General features: G+C 41.6%; 1 protein-coding gene across 4 annotated transcripts in view; it reads left to right on the top strand.

The window, feature by feature from the left end:
* The first annotated feature begins 1,299 nt into the window (after window positions 1–1,299).
* The window catches only part of LOC118357999 (serine-rich coiled-coil domain-containing protein 1-like), a 104,855-nt gene continuing 86,937 nt past the window's right edge, over window positions 1,300–19,217 (top strand). For all 4 annotated transcript variants that reach the window (XM_035735339.2, XM_052478480.1, XM_052478481.1 and 1 more), the window contains exons 1-5: window positions 1,300–1,507; window positions 6,217–7,483; window positions 9,341–9,534; window positions 14,285–14,375; window positions 17,440–17,560. In XM_035735339.2, the coding sequence (XP_035591232.1) occupies window positions 6,238–7,483; window positions 9,341–9,534; window positions 14,285–14,375; window positions 17,440–17,560 (1,652 nt within the window). In that variant the 5' untranslated portion in view covers window positions 1,300–1,507; window positions 6,217–6,237. The remainder of the gene's footprint in view (window positions 1,508–6,216; window positions 7,484–9,340; window positions 9,535–14,284; window positions 14,376–17,439; window positions 17,561–19,217) is intronic.

Below are 19,217 nucleotides of genomic sequence, written 5' to 3' on the forward strand. Positions count from 1 at the left end.
GATTACATTAGCGTCAAGCGAGCAACATTAGCGTCCTGGCAGCAACATTAAGATTTCCGGTTTTTCGATTGTGGCTTCAAAATAAAAGTGGTACAACGCTATGATACGAAATAAATAATTTTGCAGCTTTGCATAGTGACTAATGTTAAAATTAGGTTACAAAAGTATAACTACATTGGTAAAAAAACGAAAAATAATTACTACTTTACATAAGATACATAAAATAAAGGGGAGCACATTGAGAAATGGTTGGATCTAAATTACATATTGGCTTATAAAGAAACTATTATGATCTGATGCAAAAGTGTGGTGGGGAATACTCTGTAGGGTCTGTAGAATCTATATATGGTGTTATTTCACTAGGGACTGAGGTCTTGCATTGGGACCAATTGAATGGTGGAGTAGAAAGTGTTGCTGGATATTTAGACCTCAATCCCCCATGAAATAACACAATATATATATATATATATATATGCCATTTACATATATATATATATAATAATATAATAATATATGCCATTTAGCAGACGCTTTTATCCAAAGCGACTTACAGTCATGTGTGCATACATTCTACGTATGGGTGGTCCCGGGGATTGAACCCACTACCCTGGCGTTACAAGCGCCATGCTCTACCAACTGAGCTACAATAGATTCTACAGACCCTAGTGAGTAATCCAAACTCTACTTTTACTTCGGCACCTAGAATAGTTTGCTCTATATAAGTATTTAAAGTGGCAATCAGTAGTTAATACAATAACAAAGCTGCACCCCACCATTGTTTAGGGAAAAAGCGGAGGTGTGGGCCTTGAGAAATTTAACCATTCTTAAATTCATAGACATCTATGGATGCATGTATTTGACTGTCAATGATATACAAATTATAGTGTTAACCATGTTTTAAAGCTACATTTACTTTGTTTATACACATTTAGAGTAAAACAAGCTTATACGATGGGGTTTGATGGGGTACAACCATTGAACTAAGCTCATGAGGCATTTATAAGTTATAATCTTCAATAATCAATTGGTACATATCATGCATTTTTAAGTCCAAAAATGGTTGCAGCAACTGCTTATTGCCTCTTTTATTATACAGTGTATTGCATTGGGGGCATTTATTTTACCTTGAATGTGTTTTAAAACCCACATTTAATGCACATGTCATAAAATATAAGTCATTGTTAATGTTTAGACAATTATGTTTTTATATATCATGAATCAATACAGGTTTTGACACTTTTCTACTATTACGTGGTGACTTTTATTTTTTTTAAATCCAAAATTCCGTGACCCCGGAAGTACTAATTTAGTGTAGCTGGTAGAGATTATACGTCATTGAGGTGCATTTGTGTGATAGATTATTAAATTAACCATGCTATGCAGCCACATGAAAATCTTACAGATATAGCAAAACTATCAATATTCAACCAATAGAGGTTTAAATATATTCAGACGAGCTTCGTCTGTCATTGGAAGGAGCAGCCTGGACATTGGAATTCAGCTGAAGGTAACACATTTCTGCTATCTTGACTAGCTAACTGCGGCTTCTTCGCCGGGGCTCGCTCACACATGCATCTTTATTTTCAGCCAAAAACAGCGAGATTTGAGTCGTCTGTAGTTTTCGTATTATGGCAGTATTTGCTCCAAATTACTTGCCCGGACCATGATTTTCCCCGTTCCACAAATAACATTGAGATTATGTTTGGACATTGGCATTTACAGCGTTGACGTTTGACAGCTCAAACTGCTGTCCAGCATTCAAATATGGAAGCTAGCGAATGTAAGGAGGTAAAATTAGTTTTATATTGGATATTCGGTTCTCTGGTCAATGGCTATTAAACCAAGCATGCCATGACGATGAAGATGGTATATTCTGAATCAATTTAGATGTTCTTTTTTTTGGTGGGTGTCTTTCAATCTTCAGTAGCTGTTACACAAAGCGAGCTATGACTAAAACAATTATATATTCAGAATCAGGGGAGAATATAATCCACAGTTATCATTTAGAAAATGTGTTGGATTTTTGTTGTCGCTTTCAATCTTCAGTAGCTCTTAGACAAAGCATGCCATAACATATTCTAAATCACGGGAGGATGGACAAAAATTTACTTTATATTTATTTACATTGCTTAGTTTTTTGTTGTTGTTTTTGGTAACATTTTCATAGTTACAGCATGATTTGTGTAAGGGCTATTGATGATTGAAAAATGTAAATTAAGAGATTTCTAAAATAAAAGCAGTTTTATTTTTCACATCCTCTCCTGATTCTGAATAGTCATGGCATGCTTTGTCTAAGAGCTATTGATGAGCGAGGAACCAAATATCCACCGAATATCCTATATATATATATATATATATTTTTTTTTACCTCTGTAGCTAATGTTAGCTAGCTGGCTAAATTCATAGCAAGGAGACAATTTACTAGCTACCTCATGATGTTACTCCAGATTACAACTAGTGAGTTATCAAGATACCCACGTTAACATTTTAATAGCAATGTATACAGCAGCTGTAGTTAGCTACATCATGTACACCAGTGCAACAACTGTCAGTGTTTCTCAACAGTGAATTAGCTAGCTAGCTAGGCTAGTAGTCATATTTCTCCATTACCTTTTTTGGAAGGGATTTTTGTGGCATGATTGATAACATTACCTAGCTAGTGCAGTGCATTCAACTTTAGACGTAGTTAGTCTTTTAAAGATAAAATAAGATTTGCCTATAGCCATGTTATAACTCCAACGCTGAGGCTTTTTACACATTTTGAATTATTTATAAAGGCATTATAAAGAATAAAAATTGGTAAAAAGCCATATTTTGAGTCATCATGGCTAATGTGCCTAGTGAGATGATGCATAGGTCCTGCGTTCCATAAAGAAAATAGCATTTATAGTACAGAATCTGATTGTTTGTATTGTTACATGTTTTAGTTTTGTATTTAACTAACAAGTCAGTCAAGATAATTCGTATTTACAAACCTATCCGGCCAAAACTGGATGACGCTGGGCCAAGTGTACGCTGCCCTGTGGTACTTCCAATCACGGCCGGATGTGATACAGCCTGGATTCGAACCAGGGACTGTAGTGACGCCTATTGCACTGAGATGCAGTGCCTTAGACAGCTGCGCCACTCAGGAAACCAAGTGTTGTCAGGAAACTCCTGTCACATTCGGGGGATTCCATTTGAGTTCAACAAAGATTTTCTATTATATCGAGAAGATAGTCAAGTAACCGCTCTAACAATGGAAATGAATGTCCTCAAAGATGGAAGGGAGGTGAGATCAGATGGGACTCTTCTAGCCAATGAAAGAGTACAAATATTTTTTTTATGACAACATATTCCCATGACAAGGGAAAACTATTATTTGTATTTTATTCTGTTATATTCCATTATAATGTTACTTTTTTGCCCCACTGTATTTTATAGTATTTAGTCAGCCACCAATTGTGCAAGTTCTCACACTTAAAAAAAGATGAGGCCTGTAATTTTCATCATAGGTACACTTAAACTATGACAGTGAAATGGGAAAACTATGAAAGGGGAAATTATCCAGAAAATCACATTGTAGGATTTTTTTAATGAATTTATTTGCAAATTATGGTGGAAAATAAGTATTTGGTCAATAACAAAAGTTTATCTCAATACTTTGTCATTGCCAACAAAGGGTATATAACAGAGGTCAAATGTTTTCTGTATGTCTTCACAAGGTTTTCACACATTGTTGCTGGTATTTTGGCCCATTCCTCCATGCAGATCTCCTCTAGAGCAGTGATGTTTTGGGGCTGTTGCTGGGCAACACAGACTTTCAACTCCCTCCAAAGATTTTCTATGGGGTTGAGATCTGGAGACTGGCTATGCCACTCCAGGACCTTCAAATGCTTCTTACGAAGCCACTCCGTTGCCCAGGCGGTGTGTTTGGGATCATTGTCATGCTGAAAGACCCAGCCATGTTTCATCTCCAATGCCCTTGCTGATGGAAGGTGGTTTTCACTCAAAATCTCAGGATACATGGCCCCATTCATTCTTTCCTTTACACGGATCAGTCGTCCTGGTCCCTTTGCAGAAAAACAGCCCCAGAGCATGATGTTTCCAACCCCATGCTTCACAGTAGGTATGGTGTTCTTTGGATGCAACTCCGCATTCTTTGCCCTCCAAACACGACGAGTTGAGTTTTTACCAGTTCTATTTTGGTTTCATCTGACCATATGACATTCTCCCAATCTTCTGGATCATCCAAATGCTCTCTAGCAAACTTCAGACGGGCCTGGACATGTACTGGCTTAAGCAGGGGGACACGTCTGGCACTGCAGGATTTGAGTCCCTGGCGGCGTATTGTGTTACTGATGGTAGGCTTTGTTACTTTGGTCCCAGCTCTCTGCAGGTCATTCACTAGGTCCCCCCGTGTGGTTCTGGGATTTTTGCTCACCGTTCTTGTGATCATTCTGACCCCACGGGGTGAGATCTTGTGTGGAGCCCCAGATCGAGGGAGATTATCAGTGGTCTTGTATGTCTTCCATTTCCTAATAATTTCTCCCACAGTTGATTTCTTCAAACCAAGCTGCTTGCAGATTCAGTCTTCCCAGCCTGGTGCAGGTCTCCAATTTTGTTTCTGGTGTCCTTTGACAGCTTTTTGGTCTTGGCCATAGTGGAGTTTGGAGTGTGACTGTTTGAGGTTGGGGACAGGTGTCTTTTATACTGATAACAACTTCAAACAGGTGACATTAATACAGGTAACGAGTGGAGGACAGAGGAGCCTCTTAAAGAAGAAGTAACAGGTCTGTGAGAGCCAGAAATCTTGCTAGTTTGTAGGTGACCAAATACTTATTTTCCACCATAATTTGCAAATAAATTCATTAAAAATCCTACAATGTGATTTTCTGGATTTTCTTTTCTCATTTTGTCTGTCATAGTTGGAGTGTACCTATGAAAATTACAGGCCTCTCTCGTCTTTTTAAGTGGGAGAACTTGCACAATTAGTGGCTGACTAAATAGTTTTTTACCCCACTGTATGTGTGTTCCTATCAAAAGGGGTGCTGTCAAAAAGTGATTAAAATCAGATGGAACCACCCATCCTTTTGCACACCTTGGTTCTTCCATTAATTGAGAGCTGTCGAAAGATTTTTCATGCCAAGACATTACATTTACTTGCCTAGTAGGACACGTGATACACAGTAGCATTACAAGTAGAGCTCTATAAAGGGATTAGGGTTCCATTTGGGATGCTATCTATGGCATGTTGATGTTGGTTTAATTTTGGAATCAGAAATACCTCTGTCCAAAAAAAAAAAAAAAAAAAAAACACTGGTATTCACCAGCACTGTCGAGTATGGGCATGTCAGAGTATTAATTGCTTGTGTGATTTATTAACATTGTTTGCCAAGTAGCCTATTATAATAACATGTATTTGAGATGTCACTAATGTCAGGCTGATAATATCGATTGCCTCCTAGTTCTAAGACTCTTCTGTAGCTTTTGTACTGTGTACCTTTCTAGTTAGCCTAACTTGTGTTGAAATTGACTAGGCTTATTAGACACTCATATTGAACCTACAACTCCAAGTGAAAATAGACCTAACTAGCTCTGTTTTTTTCATAGAACTTCTAAGTTTGATAATACCTCCGTGGGCCATTTCTAGCTGGGATATGCAAAAAATTCCATTTGAATGGTCCAAGATAAGGCTATAGTGAAGTTAGTAATTGTTTTATTTATGAGGTATTGTGTAGTTGTATAAATGTTGTGTGATCCATCACGTCTAATGGCCTATTCCAATGAATGTATAGCCTACTCTTAATTATATGTTTCCGGGAAAATGTTTCCTCAGTTTTAAATTGAAATGTGTGACTGAGGACAATACTGTAGGCTGCTATATAGGCTAGATTTGTTGCATTGAAATGACTACTTGGCCTATTTCCTCTATTTTGTCACTCTAGACAATGCCATGTCTATCTATCTTACAGAGAGTATAAATATTGTACACTATATTCACACAACCTTTTTTTTGTAGATTACATTACACTTGTAGCCTAATTAGTTTCAGTAGTTTGTCAAATGGCACTTTTGGAAATGCACACAAGGAAATGGACAGTGTATCTTCAGACTGATGGTTGTGGTGTTGAGGTTGTGTGGTTCATCCCTTGATGGGACCTTTTTGTAAACCAACCCGAAGCCCTGATTTCTTTCACTGTGCATCTCTCTGACTGTGTCACGTCTGTTTTGCAGAGTGACTGCCGCTGAACCTTGATGGGCGAATCAGGGTCGCGCCGCTCCACGCTCGTCTCCAGGCTGCCCATCTTCAGGCGGAGTGTAAGTAAGAGGCAGGACTCGTTGCCCTCCTCCCCATCCTCGGCCGGCGTGGGCAATGGCGTTCACACCTCGTCCCCCTCCAGCACTAACTCCAGCAACAGCAGCACGGGCAAGCGCCGCAGCCTGTTCCGCACGCCCTCCATCAGCTTCAGCAGCAAGAGGAACAGTGAGCCGCCACGCATCCAGACCCCTCCTCTGGACCCAGCCCAAGACACCAACAGCAGCCAGAACAACCCTCCGCTGGGCTTCCAAGATGGCGCTGTGCTTCCACGGGCCAAGACGCGCCACTCCTTTGGCTTTGGGGGCCACCGGCAGAAAAAGATCACCCGCTCGCAGACTGAAGACTTTGAGAAGGTGACCTCCACGGTCAATAGGAACGTGTTCATCAACTGCATCAGCTCAGGTACCAACGAGGGCGATGACTCGGGGTATCTGGATGACTTCAGCGGCGACAGCAAGCGCTCGTACAGGCAGAAGAAACAGCTGCTGCCAAAGTCCTTCTCTGCCCACCACCGCTTCTCCAAGAACTCTGAGCAGTGCAAGCCCCCAGTGGTGAGTGTAGTGCCCCCGACGTCAGAGGGTACCCCGGGCTCGTGGCCAGGCGAGCTGCTGGGGGAGAGCTCCCTGCAGTCGCCCATGGTGTCTGAGGACCGCACCACGGCCCTCACCCCCTCTGAGTTTAATGTCCCCATCACAGAGGACTCTGTGTCCGAGGTGGATGTGCTGCTTGCCCCCAGCCTCGCCGCCACGCCAGACAACTTCAGCCACGTCGTCTCTACCTCCCAGGTGTTCTTCATGCCTGCCCAAGCTGCTACAGACAAGCCCCTTCTGCCAGACACCAGCACCGCAAACACCACAGAGTGTGAGACTGCAGTCCCTGTCACAGAACCAGCAACAGCTGCAACACCACCAATGCCACCGGAACAACAAACACAATCGCAGGAAGAGAAGGAAGAAGGAGAAGAGGAGAAGGAGGATGTTATGATGGTGGAGGAGGTCAGACCAGCGCAGACAGAGACTAGTGAGAGCGAGGCAGGCCCAGTGCGTAGTAAAGGCTACCATTCCAATCCAGAGCAGTCTGAAAGGAGGTCCAGGAACACAGTGTTCATCCAGGAACCAGGCAAGGGAGTGTGCTGCGATAGACATGAACCCAGGTCATGCCACCTGAGGAAACCCCACACAGGTAAGAACTGAACAACTAATTGAATAACATGCGGAGTACTGATTGATCTCTATGTGATTGACTCATTGATAATAGAAAGGAGGCGCATTGCTCTTGTGAAAAGCTAATTGTAAATTACTGACAAGTATACTGAACAAAAATATAAAGCAACATGTAAGGTGTTGGTTCCATATTTCAAGAGCTGAAATAAAAGATCCCAGAAATATTCCATATGCAAAAAAAGCACAAATTTGTTCACGTCCCTCTTAGTGAGCCTTTCTAATTTGCAAAGACAATCCATCCACCTGCCAGGTGTGGCATATCAAGAAACTGATTAAACAGCATGATCATTACACAGGTGCACCTTGTGCTGGGGACAATAAAAGGCCACTCTAAAATGTGGACTTTTGTCACACAATGCCACAGATGTTTAAGTTTTGAGGGAGCATGCAGTTGGCATGCTGACTGCAGGAATGTACACCAGAGCTGTTGCCAGATAATTGTCGTTTTAGAGAATTTGGCAGTATGTCAAACTGGCATCACAACCACAGACTACATATAACCACGCTAGCCCAGGCCCTCAACATCCGGGTTCTTTACCTGCGGGATTGTCTGAGACCAACCACTCGGACAGCTGAGGAAACTGAGGAATATTAAAAACTAATTCTGATTGGCTGGCCCTGACTCCCACCCATGGCTGCGCATCTGCCCAGTCATGTGAAATCCATAGATTAGAGCCTAATGAATTTATTTCAATTGACTGATTTCCTTCTATGAACTAACTCTGTAAAATTGTAAAAATTATTGCGTTTTTTATTTTTGTTCAGTATATTTTGGCCAAAGTGTTTGCACACACTATTGCCTACCACCGTTTGAGACTGACTTTGTGTTTTCGATCACCGGCAAATAGACATTTTCTGTTCAAAGTAGTTGAACTTTACACTGCTTTCACATTCAGAAGGCTTTGTAGTATGGTCTACAATGTAGGCTATATTTTATGTACTCTTTGGTTGGATGATGTTGAAAGTACCAAAGTCAGAACGACAAGCCTGATTGGGGGGTTGAGCAGCACTATTTTAGGCCCACGTGCCTGTTCTCAGTACAGTGGGAACTATTTCCTCTTAAAGGTATATTTATTAACCAATGGACAGCGGTTTCCTAAGAGATTGTAGGCTGTAGTCACACCTGGATAACACCTCCTGTACAAATTCCTACCCTTTGGCTATGTCTTTCTGAAACGGCCCACTAGACTCCACCGTTCGTCTACCAAACTTGAAACAGTGTGGCACTGCTTGTAACATCCTTATATCTGAATAGTTTTCTTAAGACAACTGTTTGTGAACTGCATTGGTTAGTCTACTGGTTTTGGGCAGTGTTAGGCTATCCATAATGATTAACACATCACTGTTATTGTTCATTTCTGATGTAAGCTTATTTCTTGTCTGTCTGTTGCTTAGGTTACTTTGTATTGGTGATAACACGTAAGTAGTTATACTTGCACCTATAAAGTGTGCTCCGTGATGATGTAGATCTATAACCCAAATTCAATCAATTAGTAAAAGTAGCCTTATTCCCTCACTATTATTGGAAAAGTGCCTTTACATTAGTGCAAAGGTCACCTAAAATAATTTATTTCCATAAAATCACTGAAGCTGTTGTTGCAAAACACTGGATCGCTTCCAGCCCCAAGGCTTGCGATAGCCAATTGATTGTTTGCTTGTTTTGAAGTTTCCCCCCCCCCAACGTGTAGTCTGCAGTTGTTTGTCTGTGTCGCATTCGACAGTCTGTCTACTTGTCTGTTCGCCACTTTTTTGCCTAGCTCCCTGCCTCCACGTCAGCAAAAATATTATCATGTGTCTTGTGCTCTGCCCTCCACAGTGTCCATGTGCAGCAGCAGCGCCAGCCCCTACCACGAGGTGATGCGCATGGAGCGCAGGCTACGTTCCTCCTCGGAGGGTGCCGGGGGGCCACGGGGGCTCCACCTCAACCTCAAAGATCCCCATTGCACTGCCGAGGGGAGCGTGCTGCTGAAACAGAGGACCAACTCGTCGTCCTCCAAGCTTGGCAGCCTCGTACGTGTTTACACTACACTACACTTCAGTACAGCACAGTTACACTAGGATTACAGTAGAGGACAGTCCAGCAGGGGAGCTGGCAATGGTGCTAGCGGCTAATCACTGTTGCTGCAGACGAAATAGTTTAGTCCATGGCCGCATCCTTCTCTGGATTACACTCTCACACGGGGATAACAGCCCGCCCTAAATTAAACAGACTAATCATCTAACTAACTGTGCTGCAGATCAGTGCAACAGGACAGCAACTTGTCACTCAAGGGATGGCGCCTGACTCCTTCCTGTCTGGCCACTCCAATCCACATGCCTGCATAAACCGCCACCGGGCAGAGCAAAATTCAGTTGGTGGTACAGTAACCAAAAAAGCTTGGGAACCACTGCTGTAGTGCACCACATTTTTCAGGCTTACACTAAGATCTATTTCATTTTCCAGGTGGCTCGACAACCCTCATCTTCCATACCCAGAAAGGAAAGCACATGTGAAATACGTGGGGCTAAATCTGGGGTCGATAAAATCTAAGTGGCGGCCGACTCTACCGTCTTGTTTTTTTGCTCTGGTGGAGAATCACGAAGTGTGGCTGTAGGAGTGTATTACCAATTTAGTCTCTTTTTACCAGCTTCTTTTTTTAACTTTGGGTGAAAAAAAAGAAGGCAATCCAGTACGACAAGTAGAGCTTCAGTGAAACGCTAAAGTGTTTTCCATTGTCTGTTGAGTAGGTTTGTGGTTTCATGAGCAGTCAAGTGTGATGCAGAGGTGGACTAATGTAGTTTTCTGGACAAGTACAAGGCAATAGTGGGAAGATAATCCCTCCCTTCTCTGTCATAATTACAATACACTCAACAGCCAACAGGATATACCTGCTCTGTCTTACACTTTGGGTACAAGATATACATACAATCATTCTAAACTGGCAAAAGTGCCTAAACTGTTTTTAAGTGAAATTGTATTATGTTCGGTACATGTATTCACTTCATAAGACTTGCTTAGAGAACCATGTGGATGTTGAAGGAACTGTTATTTTTACCATCATACTGTACATCAAGAGATTGTTAACCAACCCATTTTTCAAAATATGTAGGAATTGTAGACTGGTAAGGAAACGTTTGAGCACTTATTTGATTTGAGTGACACACTTTGACACTAATCATTTGTGTGAAGGGTTACAAACTAAGTCCACTATTTTCTATATGAATAACCCCTCCTTAACTCTCATGAGGGGTGTATTATTCACTAGGATCCAAATGGACCAAACGGGGAGGGGACCTATTTGAATTTGTCCTGTAGGAAACGCTTGTTTTATTACTGTGCCAAATGTTTTGCTATGGTGTGCGATAATTAGGACGGACCCTATTTAGTTGACTGGTCGATTGTTTGGTCGATAGGCTGTTGGTTGACAGTATAATTTTTTTTTTTAGTTGAGCAGTGTAAAATATATTTAAAATCATGGCACACGAGACACCTGTCAGATTCATGCCTGTCTGAGTGGACATTGCAAATGGCACACCAGTATCACCGGTAGTATATTTGCCGTTAATTACCATCATTTCTAATAGACAATATTTATTTGGTTATGGTTATTTCTGTTAATGCATTCAATATATTATTATTACTGTCTTGTCTTTGTAGGAGTGGACACGTTGTTTGCAGAGTGCACAACCTAGGCTACACTTATGATAAAAAAGTTGTGGGTTATTTCATTCCATTATCCAGTTGTCAATTTATTCATTAAGGATGTGCTTCTGATTGCCCATAGAAGTAGGCCTAGCCGACCTGGCCTGTGTGCAAATTTAGACCTATAAATGTGCCCATTTGGGGATCTGGTACTATTTCTGATTGACTTAACTCACCATCACTGTGGAACTTCTCAAAGTAATGTTTTCTTCGCCTCAAACAGCGAGTCAACAAAGTCTGTTTTTACATCCATTGATAATGACAATAGTTCCTCAACATAGCTTATTTGAAAAGTCTTTAGAGCTCTCTCCCTTTCCATAACTACTCAGCATGAAAGGGGAAGAAAATGTCATGCTCTGATCTGGTGGAAACATCATCTTATCTTATCCCTTGTGTAAATAGCTTACAGCTGTGTCTGTCCTGAGCTCACTGGCGTGGGAAACTGTTAAGGGCCCGGGAATATTTTATACAATGTCGCAAGTTTGCGAGCACGAGCATCTGGCCGGACCATGTTAGTAGTTGACACAATGCCTCTCGGGTGGTCAACCAATACACCCCTGGAGTCTGGACCTCTGCAACGGCACATTTTTCTCTATTGGTCTTGAATTAACTCTACAGGCACAAAATGTATAATATCTACTGACCCAAAGTCTTTCTATGTGCAGAATAAGAGACACCTGCTTATTCTGAATGTTTTCCATATTACTGAGGTTGGCATTGATGAAATAGATCCTTGTTTTAACGAGCCACTGTTTTTTAATCTCTATTAGCATAAAGTTACTCACTCAAACATTGCACTGTAAAAAAGGTCAGAGCTTGCACAGTGAAGGAGTTTTAATACACATCTATTACTGGGGGATGACATTAACACGCTAATTGAGCTCCAAATTATGTATATAATAGATGTCATTTTACTACAGTGGGTGAGGACTGACACCCTGTTCCAATAACTATTACTTGAGGAACACCTTAGTTGAGCATTAAGGGCTTCATAAGTGGAGGCTAATCATTTCCTTCAAAAGGTATTATACTTTATGCAGATAACTCTTACACTTGACTTGAGCTTGACATTTAGGGTCAGTTTCCCAGGCACAGATTAAACCTTTAATTGATCATCTCTATTGAGGATGCTTCTTAGACCAATAATATTCTTAAAGGGATACTGGCAATTAAGAACGGTGTGACAGTGGACAACATCAGCTTTGTTTGGACACAATGACACTGCCTGGTTCTGATTCACATTGATGTACCCAACTTTAAAGGGATACTGTAGAGATTCTGGCAACCGTTTTTTCTACTTACCCTAAGTCGGATGTACTCGTGGATACCAATTGTCTCTGTGTGCAGTATGGTGACGACACCACTGATAAGTAATTACAAGATGAGTAAAATAGGTTTCCTTGCCCGTGAACATATTTTGTTGGAAATGTGGTATACTACAGTGACATTTTAGCTAGTTAGTAGTACACATCCATCTTATTGGAATTGTGTGATTCACCAATGAAAGCTGCGTCACATTTACCTCTTAATGTTATCCAAATTATATTAAATCTTTATTTGTTTTATTTTTTACCCAACCTTTAACCTTGTCCATAACAATCCCTTAGATGTTTTGTATGTAATTCATATTTTCTAGCTTCTGCATTTCCTGTGCACCAAATTTTTACCAACAGACCAGATGTGGTAACCATTTTTCTGTGTATCACCACAAGATGGCAGTGTATCCCTTTGAAACATGACAAACGGAGAAGGGGTCGTCATGTACATGATTCCTCAACCACTGCTTAGAAGTGGATATCTTTGAAAATGTCATCAAAGTTGACTGGGTCAATGGCTTCAAAATCTCAATGGATAAGATCATTGATTTTGAAATTAAGAGATTGGATTTTAATAACCTTTGTTTTGGTGACCCGTTATGGATCCAGTACAGCCATGAATGAACCCTTAAAATACATACAGGACCAGTTTGTTTTGATTTATTTCTTATTTTTACTGTTATCTACATTGAAGAATAATAATAGTGAAGACATCAAAACTATTAAATAACATGTAGTAACCAGAAATGTGCTAAACAAATCTAAATATATTTGAGATTCTTCAAAGCCACCCTTTGCCTTGATGAGAGCTTTGTACACTCTTGTGGCGGTCCTCATGAAAGCCAATTTCATCATAGCACTTGATGTTTTTTGCGACTGTACTTGAAGAAACTTTCAAAGTTCTTGACATTTTCGAAATTGACTGACCTATATGTCTTTTCTTATTTTAGCTGTTCTTGCCATAATATGGACTTGGCCTTTTGACAAATAGGGCTGTCTTCTGTATACCACCCCTACCTTGTCACAACACAACTGATTGGCTCAAACACATTAAGAAGGAATTAAATTCCACAAATTTACTTTTAACAAGACACACTTGTTAATTGAAATGCTTTCCAGTGGATTTCCTCATGAAGTTGGTTGAGAGAACGCCAAGAGTGTGCAAAGCTGTCATCAATGCAAAGGGTGACTACTTTGAAATATATTTTGATTTGTTAAACACTGTTTTGGTTACAACATGATTCCATATGTGTTTCATGGTTTTGATGTCTTCACTATTATTCTACAATGTATAAAATAGTAAAAATAAAGAAAAAAACCCTTGAATGAGTTGGTGTGTCAACTTTTGACTGGTACTGTACAACATGTCAATGCAAACAGTGACCTATAACGAAGCATTTAGGAAGTCCTCATTATGTTTTAAGTTGGTCTCTAAATCTCCAGTGAATCCATAGTTAACTGCCAAAATAATAGAAACACTTGAGTTAATGAGGGATACAAAGTATATTGAAAGCAGGTGCTTCCACACAGGTGTGGTTCCTGAGTTAATTAAGCAATTTAAAAATGCTGGGCAGGCCTTTATTTTGGCTACCATGGCTATGCCCCCCCCCCCACCCCCACCTGACCGTACAAGTAAACACACTGGGCTCTAGTTATAGTCAACTTCTGACTCTACTCCGAAAGTAGAGTGGCATGTGTCAAGCTTGTTGTTAAACTGTGTCCAGCGCACCGAGTCATACAGATGTCTCCATTGTGTCCTCAGGATGTACTGAACAATCTAGGCTCGTCTGAGCTGGATGAGGATGACCTGATGTTGGACCTGGACCTCTCTGATGACCAACGCCAGCGTCACGGTATGGACACTCCCAATCCATTCAACAGCAAATACACTGTCTTCATTAACAATGGCTCTCTATTCCTTACATAGTGCACTTATTTTTACCCATCGGGCTCTGGTCAGAAGTAGAACACTATATAGGGTGCCGTTGGGGACGCAGCCACCCTCTCTGCTCCTCTACTTCAGCCACTTGTCCAAGGAAATTTGGAGATTCTAGAACGACCTCTACACGTATCCAGGGACACACCCAAGTTTAAGCAGGACTAACTTGTTTGCTCAGATATTTAGGAAGTTTAGAATAGTTCTACTACATCTAAACCAAATACACTTGCTTGGACCGTTTTAAGCCAGTTCAGATGGTTTGTTCCCCCAGCATTGCTATTATTAGTTCCTTGATATTCTCATAACACTTAACAGAAATGGTTAATTCTCAATGCTTTTGAATTTTTAAAAATCATTGTTTAAATCATATTTCCCAGCAGCAGAAGACTGCTGACAAGTTTTGAGTGCGTCATAGGGAAGTGTTTTTGTAAGGATTTGTTTTTATTTTCTTGCATTCACTAACTTTGTGACATAACCTCACTGGTTCTTATGTATCCTAAAGATATATTATGCATTACGTAAAGAATTGCAAAACCGAAATGACTGAGAAACGAGTAATTGCCCTTGTATGAATGCAAGATGAATGCAAAGATGTAGCCTATTATTAGGAGCAGGATGTGTTTGGTGACTTGAGTGGAGACAACAGGCCAGATATGCCCCTTAGTTGACTCTTATCTAACGGGAGGTCTGAGTCAGTTCAACAAAACGTTCATATCTCTAGGCATGCAACATCTACGCAGGCTTGGATAATTACCTTCAATCTTAATTCTCTTAACACCCCTCTCTTTTTGGAGGTTGCATCAGAACACGCAAAAGTACCAGTAAACATGTACTGAGGGCAAAGCCTCTAGACAGAGAGCTTCCCAGGATGTCATCACTAATACACACAAAAAAAAAAAAAAAATTTGCATGTTAAGTTTGTTTTCTTTATACAGTGCATTCGGAAAGTATTCGGACCCCTTGACTTTTTCTACATTTTGTTACGTTACAGCCTGTATTTTAAAATTGATTAAATAGTTTTTTTCCCTCAATCTACACACAACCACAAAGCAAAAACGGGTTTTTAGAAATGATTGCAAATGTCTAAATAAAGAAAAATTGTTCTTGGCTACAAGCTTGGCACAACTGTATTTGGGGAGTTTCTCTTATTCTTCTCTGCAGATCCTCAAGCTCTTTCAAGTTGGATGGGGAGCGTTGCTGCACAGCTATTTTCAGATATCTCCAGAGATGTTTGATCGAGTTCAAGTCCGGGCTCTGACTGGGCCACTCAAGGACATACAGAGATTTCTCCCAAAGCCAGTCCTGCGTTATCTTGGCTGTGTGTTTAGGGTCGTTGTCCTGTTGGAAGGTGAACCGTCACCCAAGTCTGAGGCCCTGAGCACTCTGGAGCAGGTTTTGATGAAGGATCTTTCTGTATCTTGCTCTGTTCATCTTTCCTTCGATCCTGACTAGTCTCCAGTCCCTGCCGCTGAAAACATCCCCACAGCATGATGCTGCCACCACCATGCTTCACTGTAGGGATGGTGCCAGGTTTCCTCCAGATGTGACGCTTGGCATTCAGGCCAAAGAGCTCAAGCTTGGTTTTATCAGACCAAGAGAGTCCTTTAGGTGCCTTTTGGCAAACTCTAAGCAGGCTGTCATGTGCCTTTTACCGAGGAGTGGCTTCCATCTGGCTACTCAACCATAAAGGCCTGATTTGGTGTAATGCTGCAGAGATGGTTGTCCTTCTGGAAGGTTCTCCCATCTCCACAGAGGAGCTCTGGAGCTTTGTCAGTGACCATCGGGTTCTTGGTCACCTCCCAGACCAAGGCCCTTCTCCCCCGATTGCTCGGTTTGGCCGGGTGGCCATCTTAGGAAGAGTGTTGGTCCTTCCAAACTTCTTCCATTTAAGAATGATGAAGGCCACTGTGTTCTTGGGGACCTTCAATGCTGCAGAATTGTTTTGCTACCTTTCCTCAGATCTCTGCCTTCGACACAATCCTGTCTCGGATCTCCACGGACAATTCCTTCGACCTCATGGCTTGGTTTTTGCTCTGACATGCACTGTCAACTGTGGGACCTTTATTAGAGAGGTGTATGCCTTTACAAATCATGTCCAATCAATTGACTCAATCAAGATGTAGAAACCTCTCAAGGATGATCAGGATGCACCTGAGCTCAATTTTGAGTCTTATAGCAAAGGGTCTGAATACTTATGTAAATAAGGTATTTCTGTTTATTTTTAATAGATTTGCAAACTTTAAAAAAAACTTGTTTTCGCTTTGTCATTATGGGGTATTGTGTGTAGATTGAGAATTGTTTTAGAATTGTACAAATAAAAATGTATAATAAGGCTGTAACCTAACAAAATATGGACAGTCTGAATACTTTAAGAATACACTGTATACTAGCCTAAATGGTTCAGACTGTGCTGTGAAATCCCTGCAAAGAATTGATAAATCGCACACTTAAAGTGAAGTGACGATGTGACTTACTGAAGAAGAGAATTAAGTGGAAAGTCTCTCACACTAACTCATATTAAGACACACACACACACACACACACACACACACACACACACACACACAAATGCATCGATGCTCCTGTTTTAGTGCTCTCAGGTGGCTGCTTGGCATTTTTATTAAGAACCAGGCAGTTTCACAGCAATTTATGGGCTGCTGAGCCACATTCAGTTTTACCTTGAAACTGAGCCATCCACATCCCTTTTTTAAAGATCTGGTTATTTCTGATTGTCAAAACTGTTTTCTTAGTAGTTTCTGCATGAATGAAACGTTAAAACAGATGCCATTGTGTATTTTACTCTGCACTCTGAATGTAAAGGAAATATTTGATTTCTGTAGTATAGTGTTAGTTTTTAAATACTAACACTCTTTATAGCATATTGTCCAGGATGGACTACTCTAAGCATGTTGTCAACTCTGTAAATACAAGCCTATTGTGCCACACGACATTGATTCAATGGTTTTGTGTGTGTGTAGTATTCCGAGAGGACTCCAGCCAGTCCCTAGCCTCCTGCCTGAACCTGATGCACTCTCCACTGGAGCCCAATGTCGACAGGATCCCTGGCAGGGAGCCCAGAGACACCACCACCATCCACAGGTGAGAGAGCCCTGCATCTATACCTAGTACATCATACTACAGCTCTCACTACACCTACAACGCTCACTACAGCTCTACACCTACATTACACTTAGACCTACATTTACACCGATAAATCTCACTACAGCTATCACTCGTCCTTCACACATTCCCAACAGTGAGCAGTCACTGTATTTCCATGCAGAAAGGAAGGACGGCTCATTACAACTCCTTAACAGAAAGTCCCATTGCTCTTTATAGGAAGCCGTTATCACACAAAGCCATTGGCGCCAAACACTTCCTTCCAGGGGTGGAACTGATTAGGTAGAACAATGAGAGCCACAAACAGGCATGGATAAAATTCTCATTGCAACTAAAGCATTGCTATCTTAATTGTTTTTTATTAGAGAAGCCTTTTGATGTGGCCTAGCAGGAAAAGCTGATGGAGATTATTGCGGTTGCACTTTCATGTCTTCGGTTGTAATCATGCCTGACAAGGCCAATGAAATCTGTCTCACTGGAATCCCCATCTTCCACAGGTGGTAAGTGTGAGGCTTGGTTTCATTCCTTCAATTTAATACCGCTCTTCACAGAACCCAGGAACTTGGGCCAAATGGGTGTTGTACAGCTCCACTAAAAGTTTTGTGATTATGCTGCGGGACTTGTGGTTTAGTACGGTACTCTGCGTCACAACTTCATTGCTCCAGACCAGCGCAAAGTGGGGTTTGAGCACTGATTATACTTTTGGGTCCTACTGTGTTTCTGACAATGAATGTGTGGCATACGAGACATACACAAATAAAATGACTAGTGTCATGCACAAAGTAGCTTTCCTAACTGACTTGTCAAAACTATGATGTGTAGGTAAACTTCAGACTTCAACTGTATGTGCATACAGCCCTCGTGGAGGGCGCCCTTGCAGACTGAACGGTAGCGATGACATTCGGAGGTAAACCTCTAGCCATTAGATTGGCCCTCTCATGGACTGGCCCATTGGAACCAAATCTCTGGCCTCACATGCCAAACCTGCCTGTGCGCCCTGGGACAACAGGTTCGCTTTAAAGGTGAATGTTTCCGTCAAACAAGGCTGCCTGGTCCAACAGGAAACCACAAGAATCAATGATAAACCCTCCCAGCCACAATAATGAATTATCAGCCCTCCCTATGAGATAGAAGATCTGCCCACGAGTTGAGGCAACCGGGAACATGCATCACCAAAAGTGACAGCAAATGCACACTGATCCGCAGCAAGGAGGGGTAGGGACTGTATCCCCCCCCCCCCCTGCCTGTTGAGTATGCAACTGTCGTCATGTTGTTGGATCTGACCAGCACATGCCGGCCCAAAAAACATGGGAGGAGGTGCCTGAGCGCCATGTACATCATCAGAAGTTCCAGGTAATTGATATGCCGGGCACTCTGTGACACTGAAGTGAGTAACCCTTGCACAATTCTCCCCACCCTTGGTGTGACGTGTCGGTCGTAATCATATTGCGGAACAACACCTGGCCCCTGAGAACCGCTTGTGACAGTAGCCAGGGATCCCTCCACTGGGCCAGTGCTGAAGACATGTTGTGGGCAACTGAATCAACCGGTCTAGGTGGTGAGGTGCATCCAAGCGCATGGTTAACGTTCAACACTGGAACAGCCACATCAATAGTAATCCCAGGGGAATGACCAC

Source organism: Oncorhynchus keta, chromosome 25 (genome assembly GCF_023373465.1).
Source record: "Oncorhynchus keta strain PuntledgeMale-10-30-2019 chromosome 25, Oket_V2, whole genome shotgun sequence".
In the NCBI taxonomy this organism is placed as follows: Eukaryota; Metazoa; Chordata; class Actinopteri; order Salmoniformes; family Salmonidae; genus Oncorhynchus; species Oncorhynchus keta.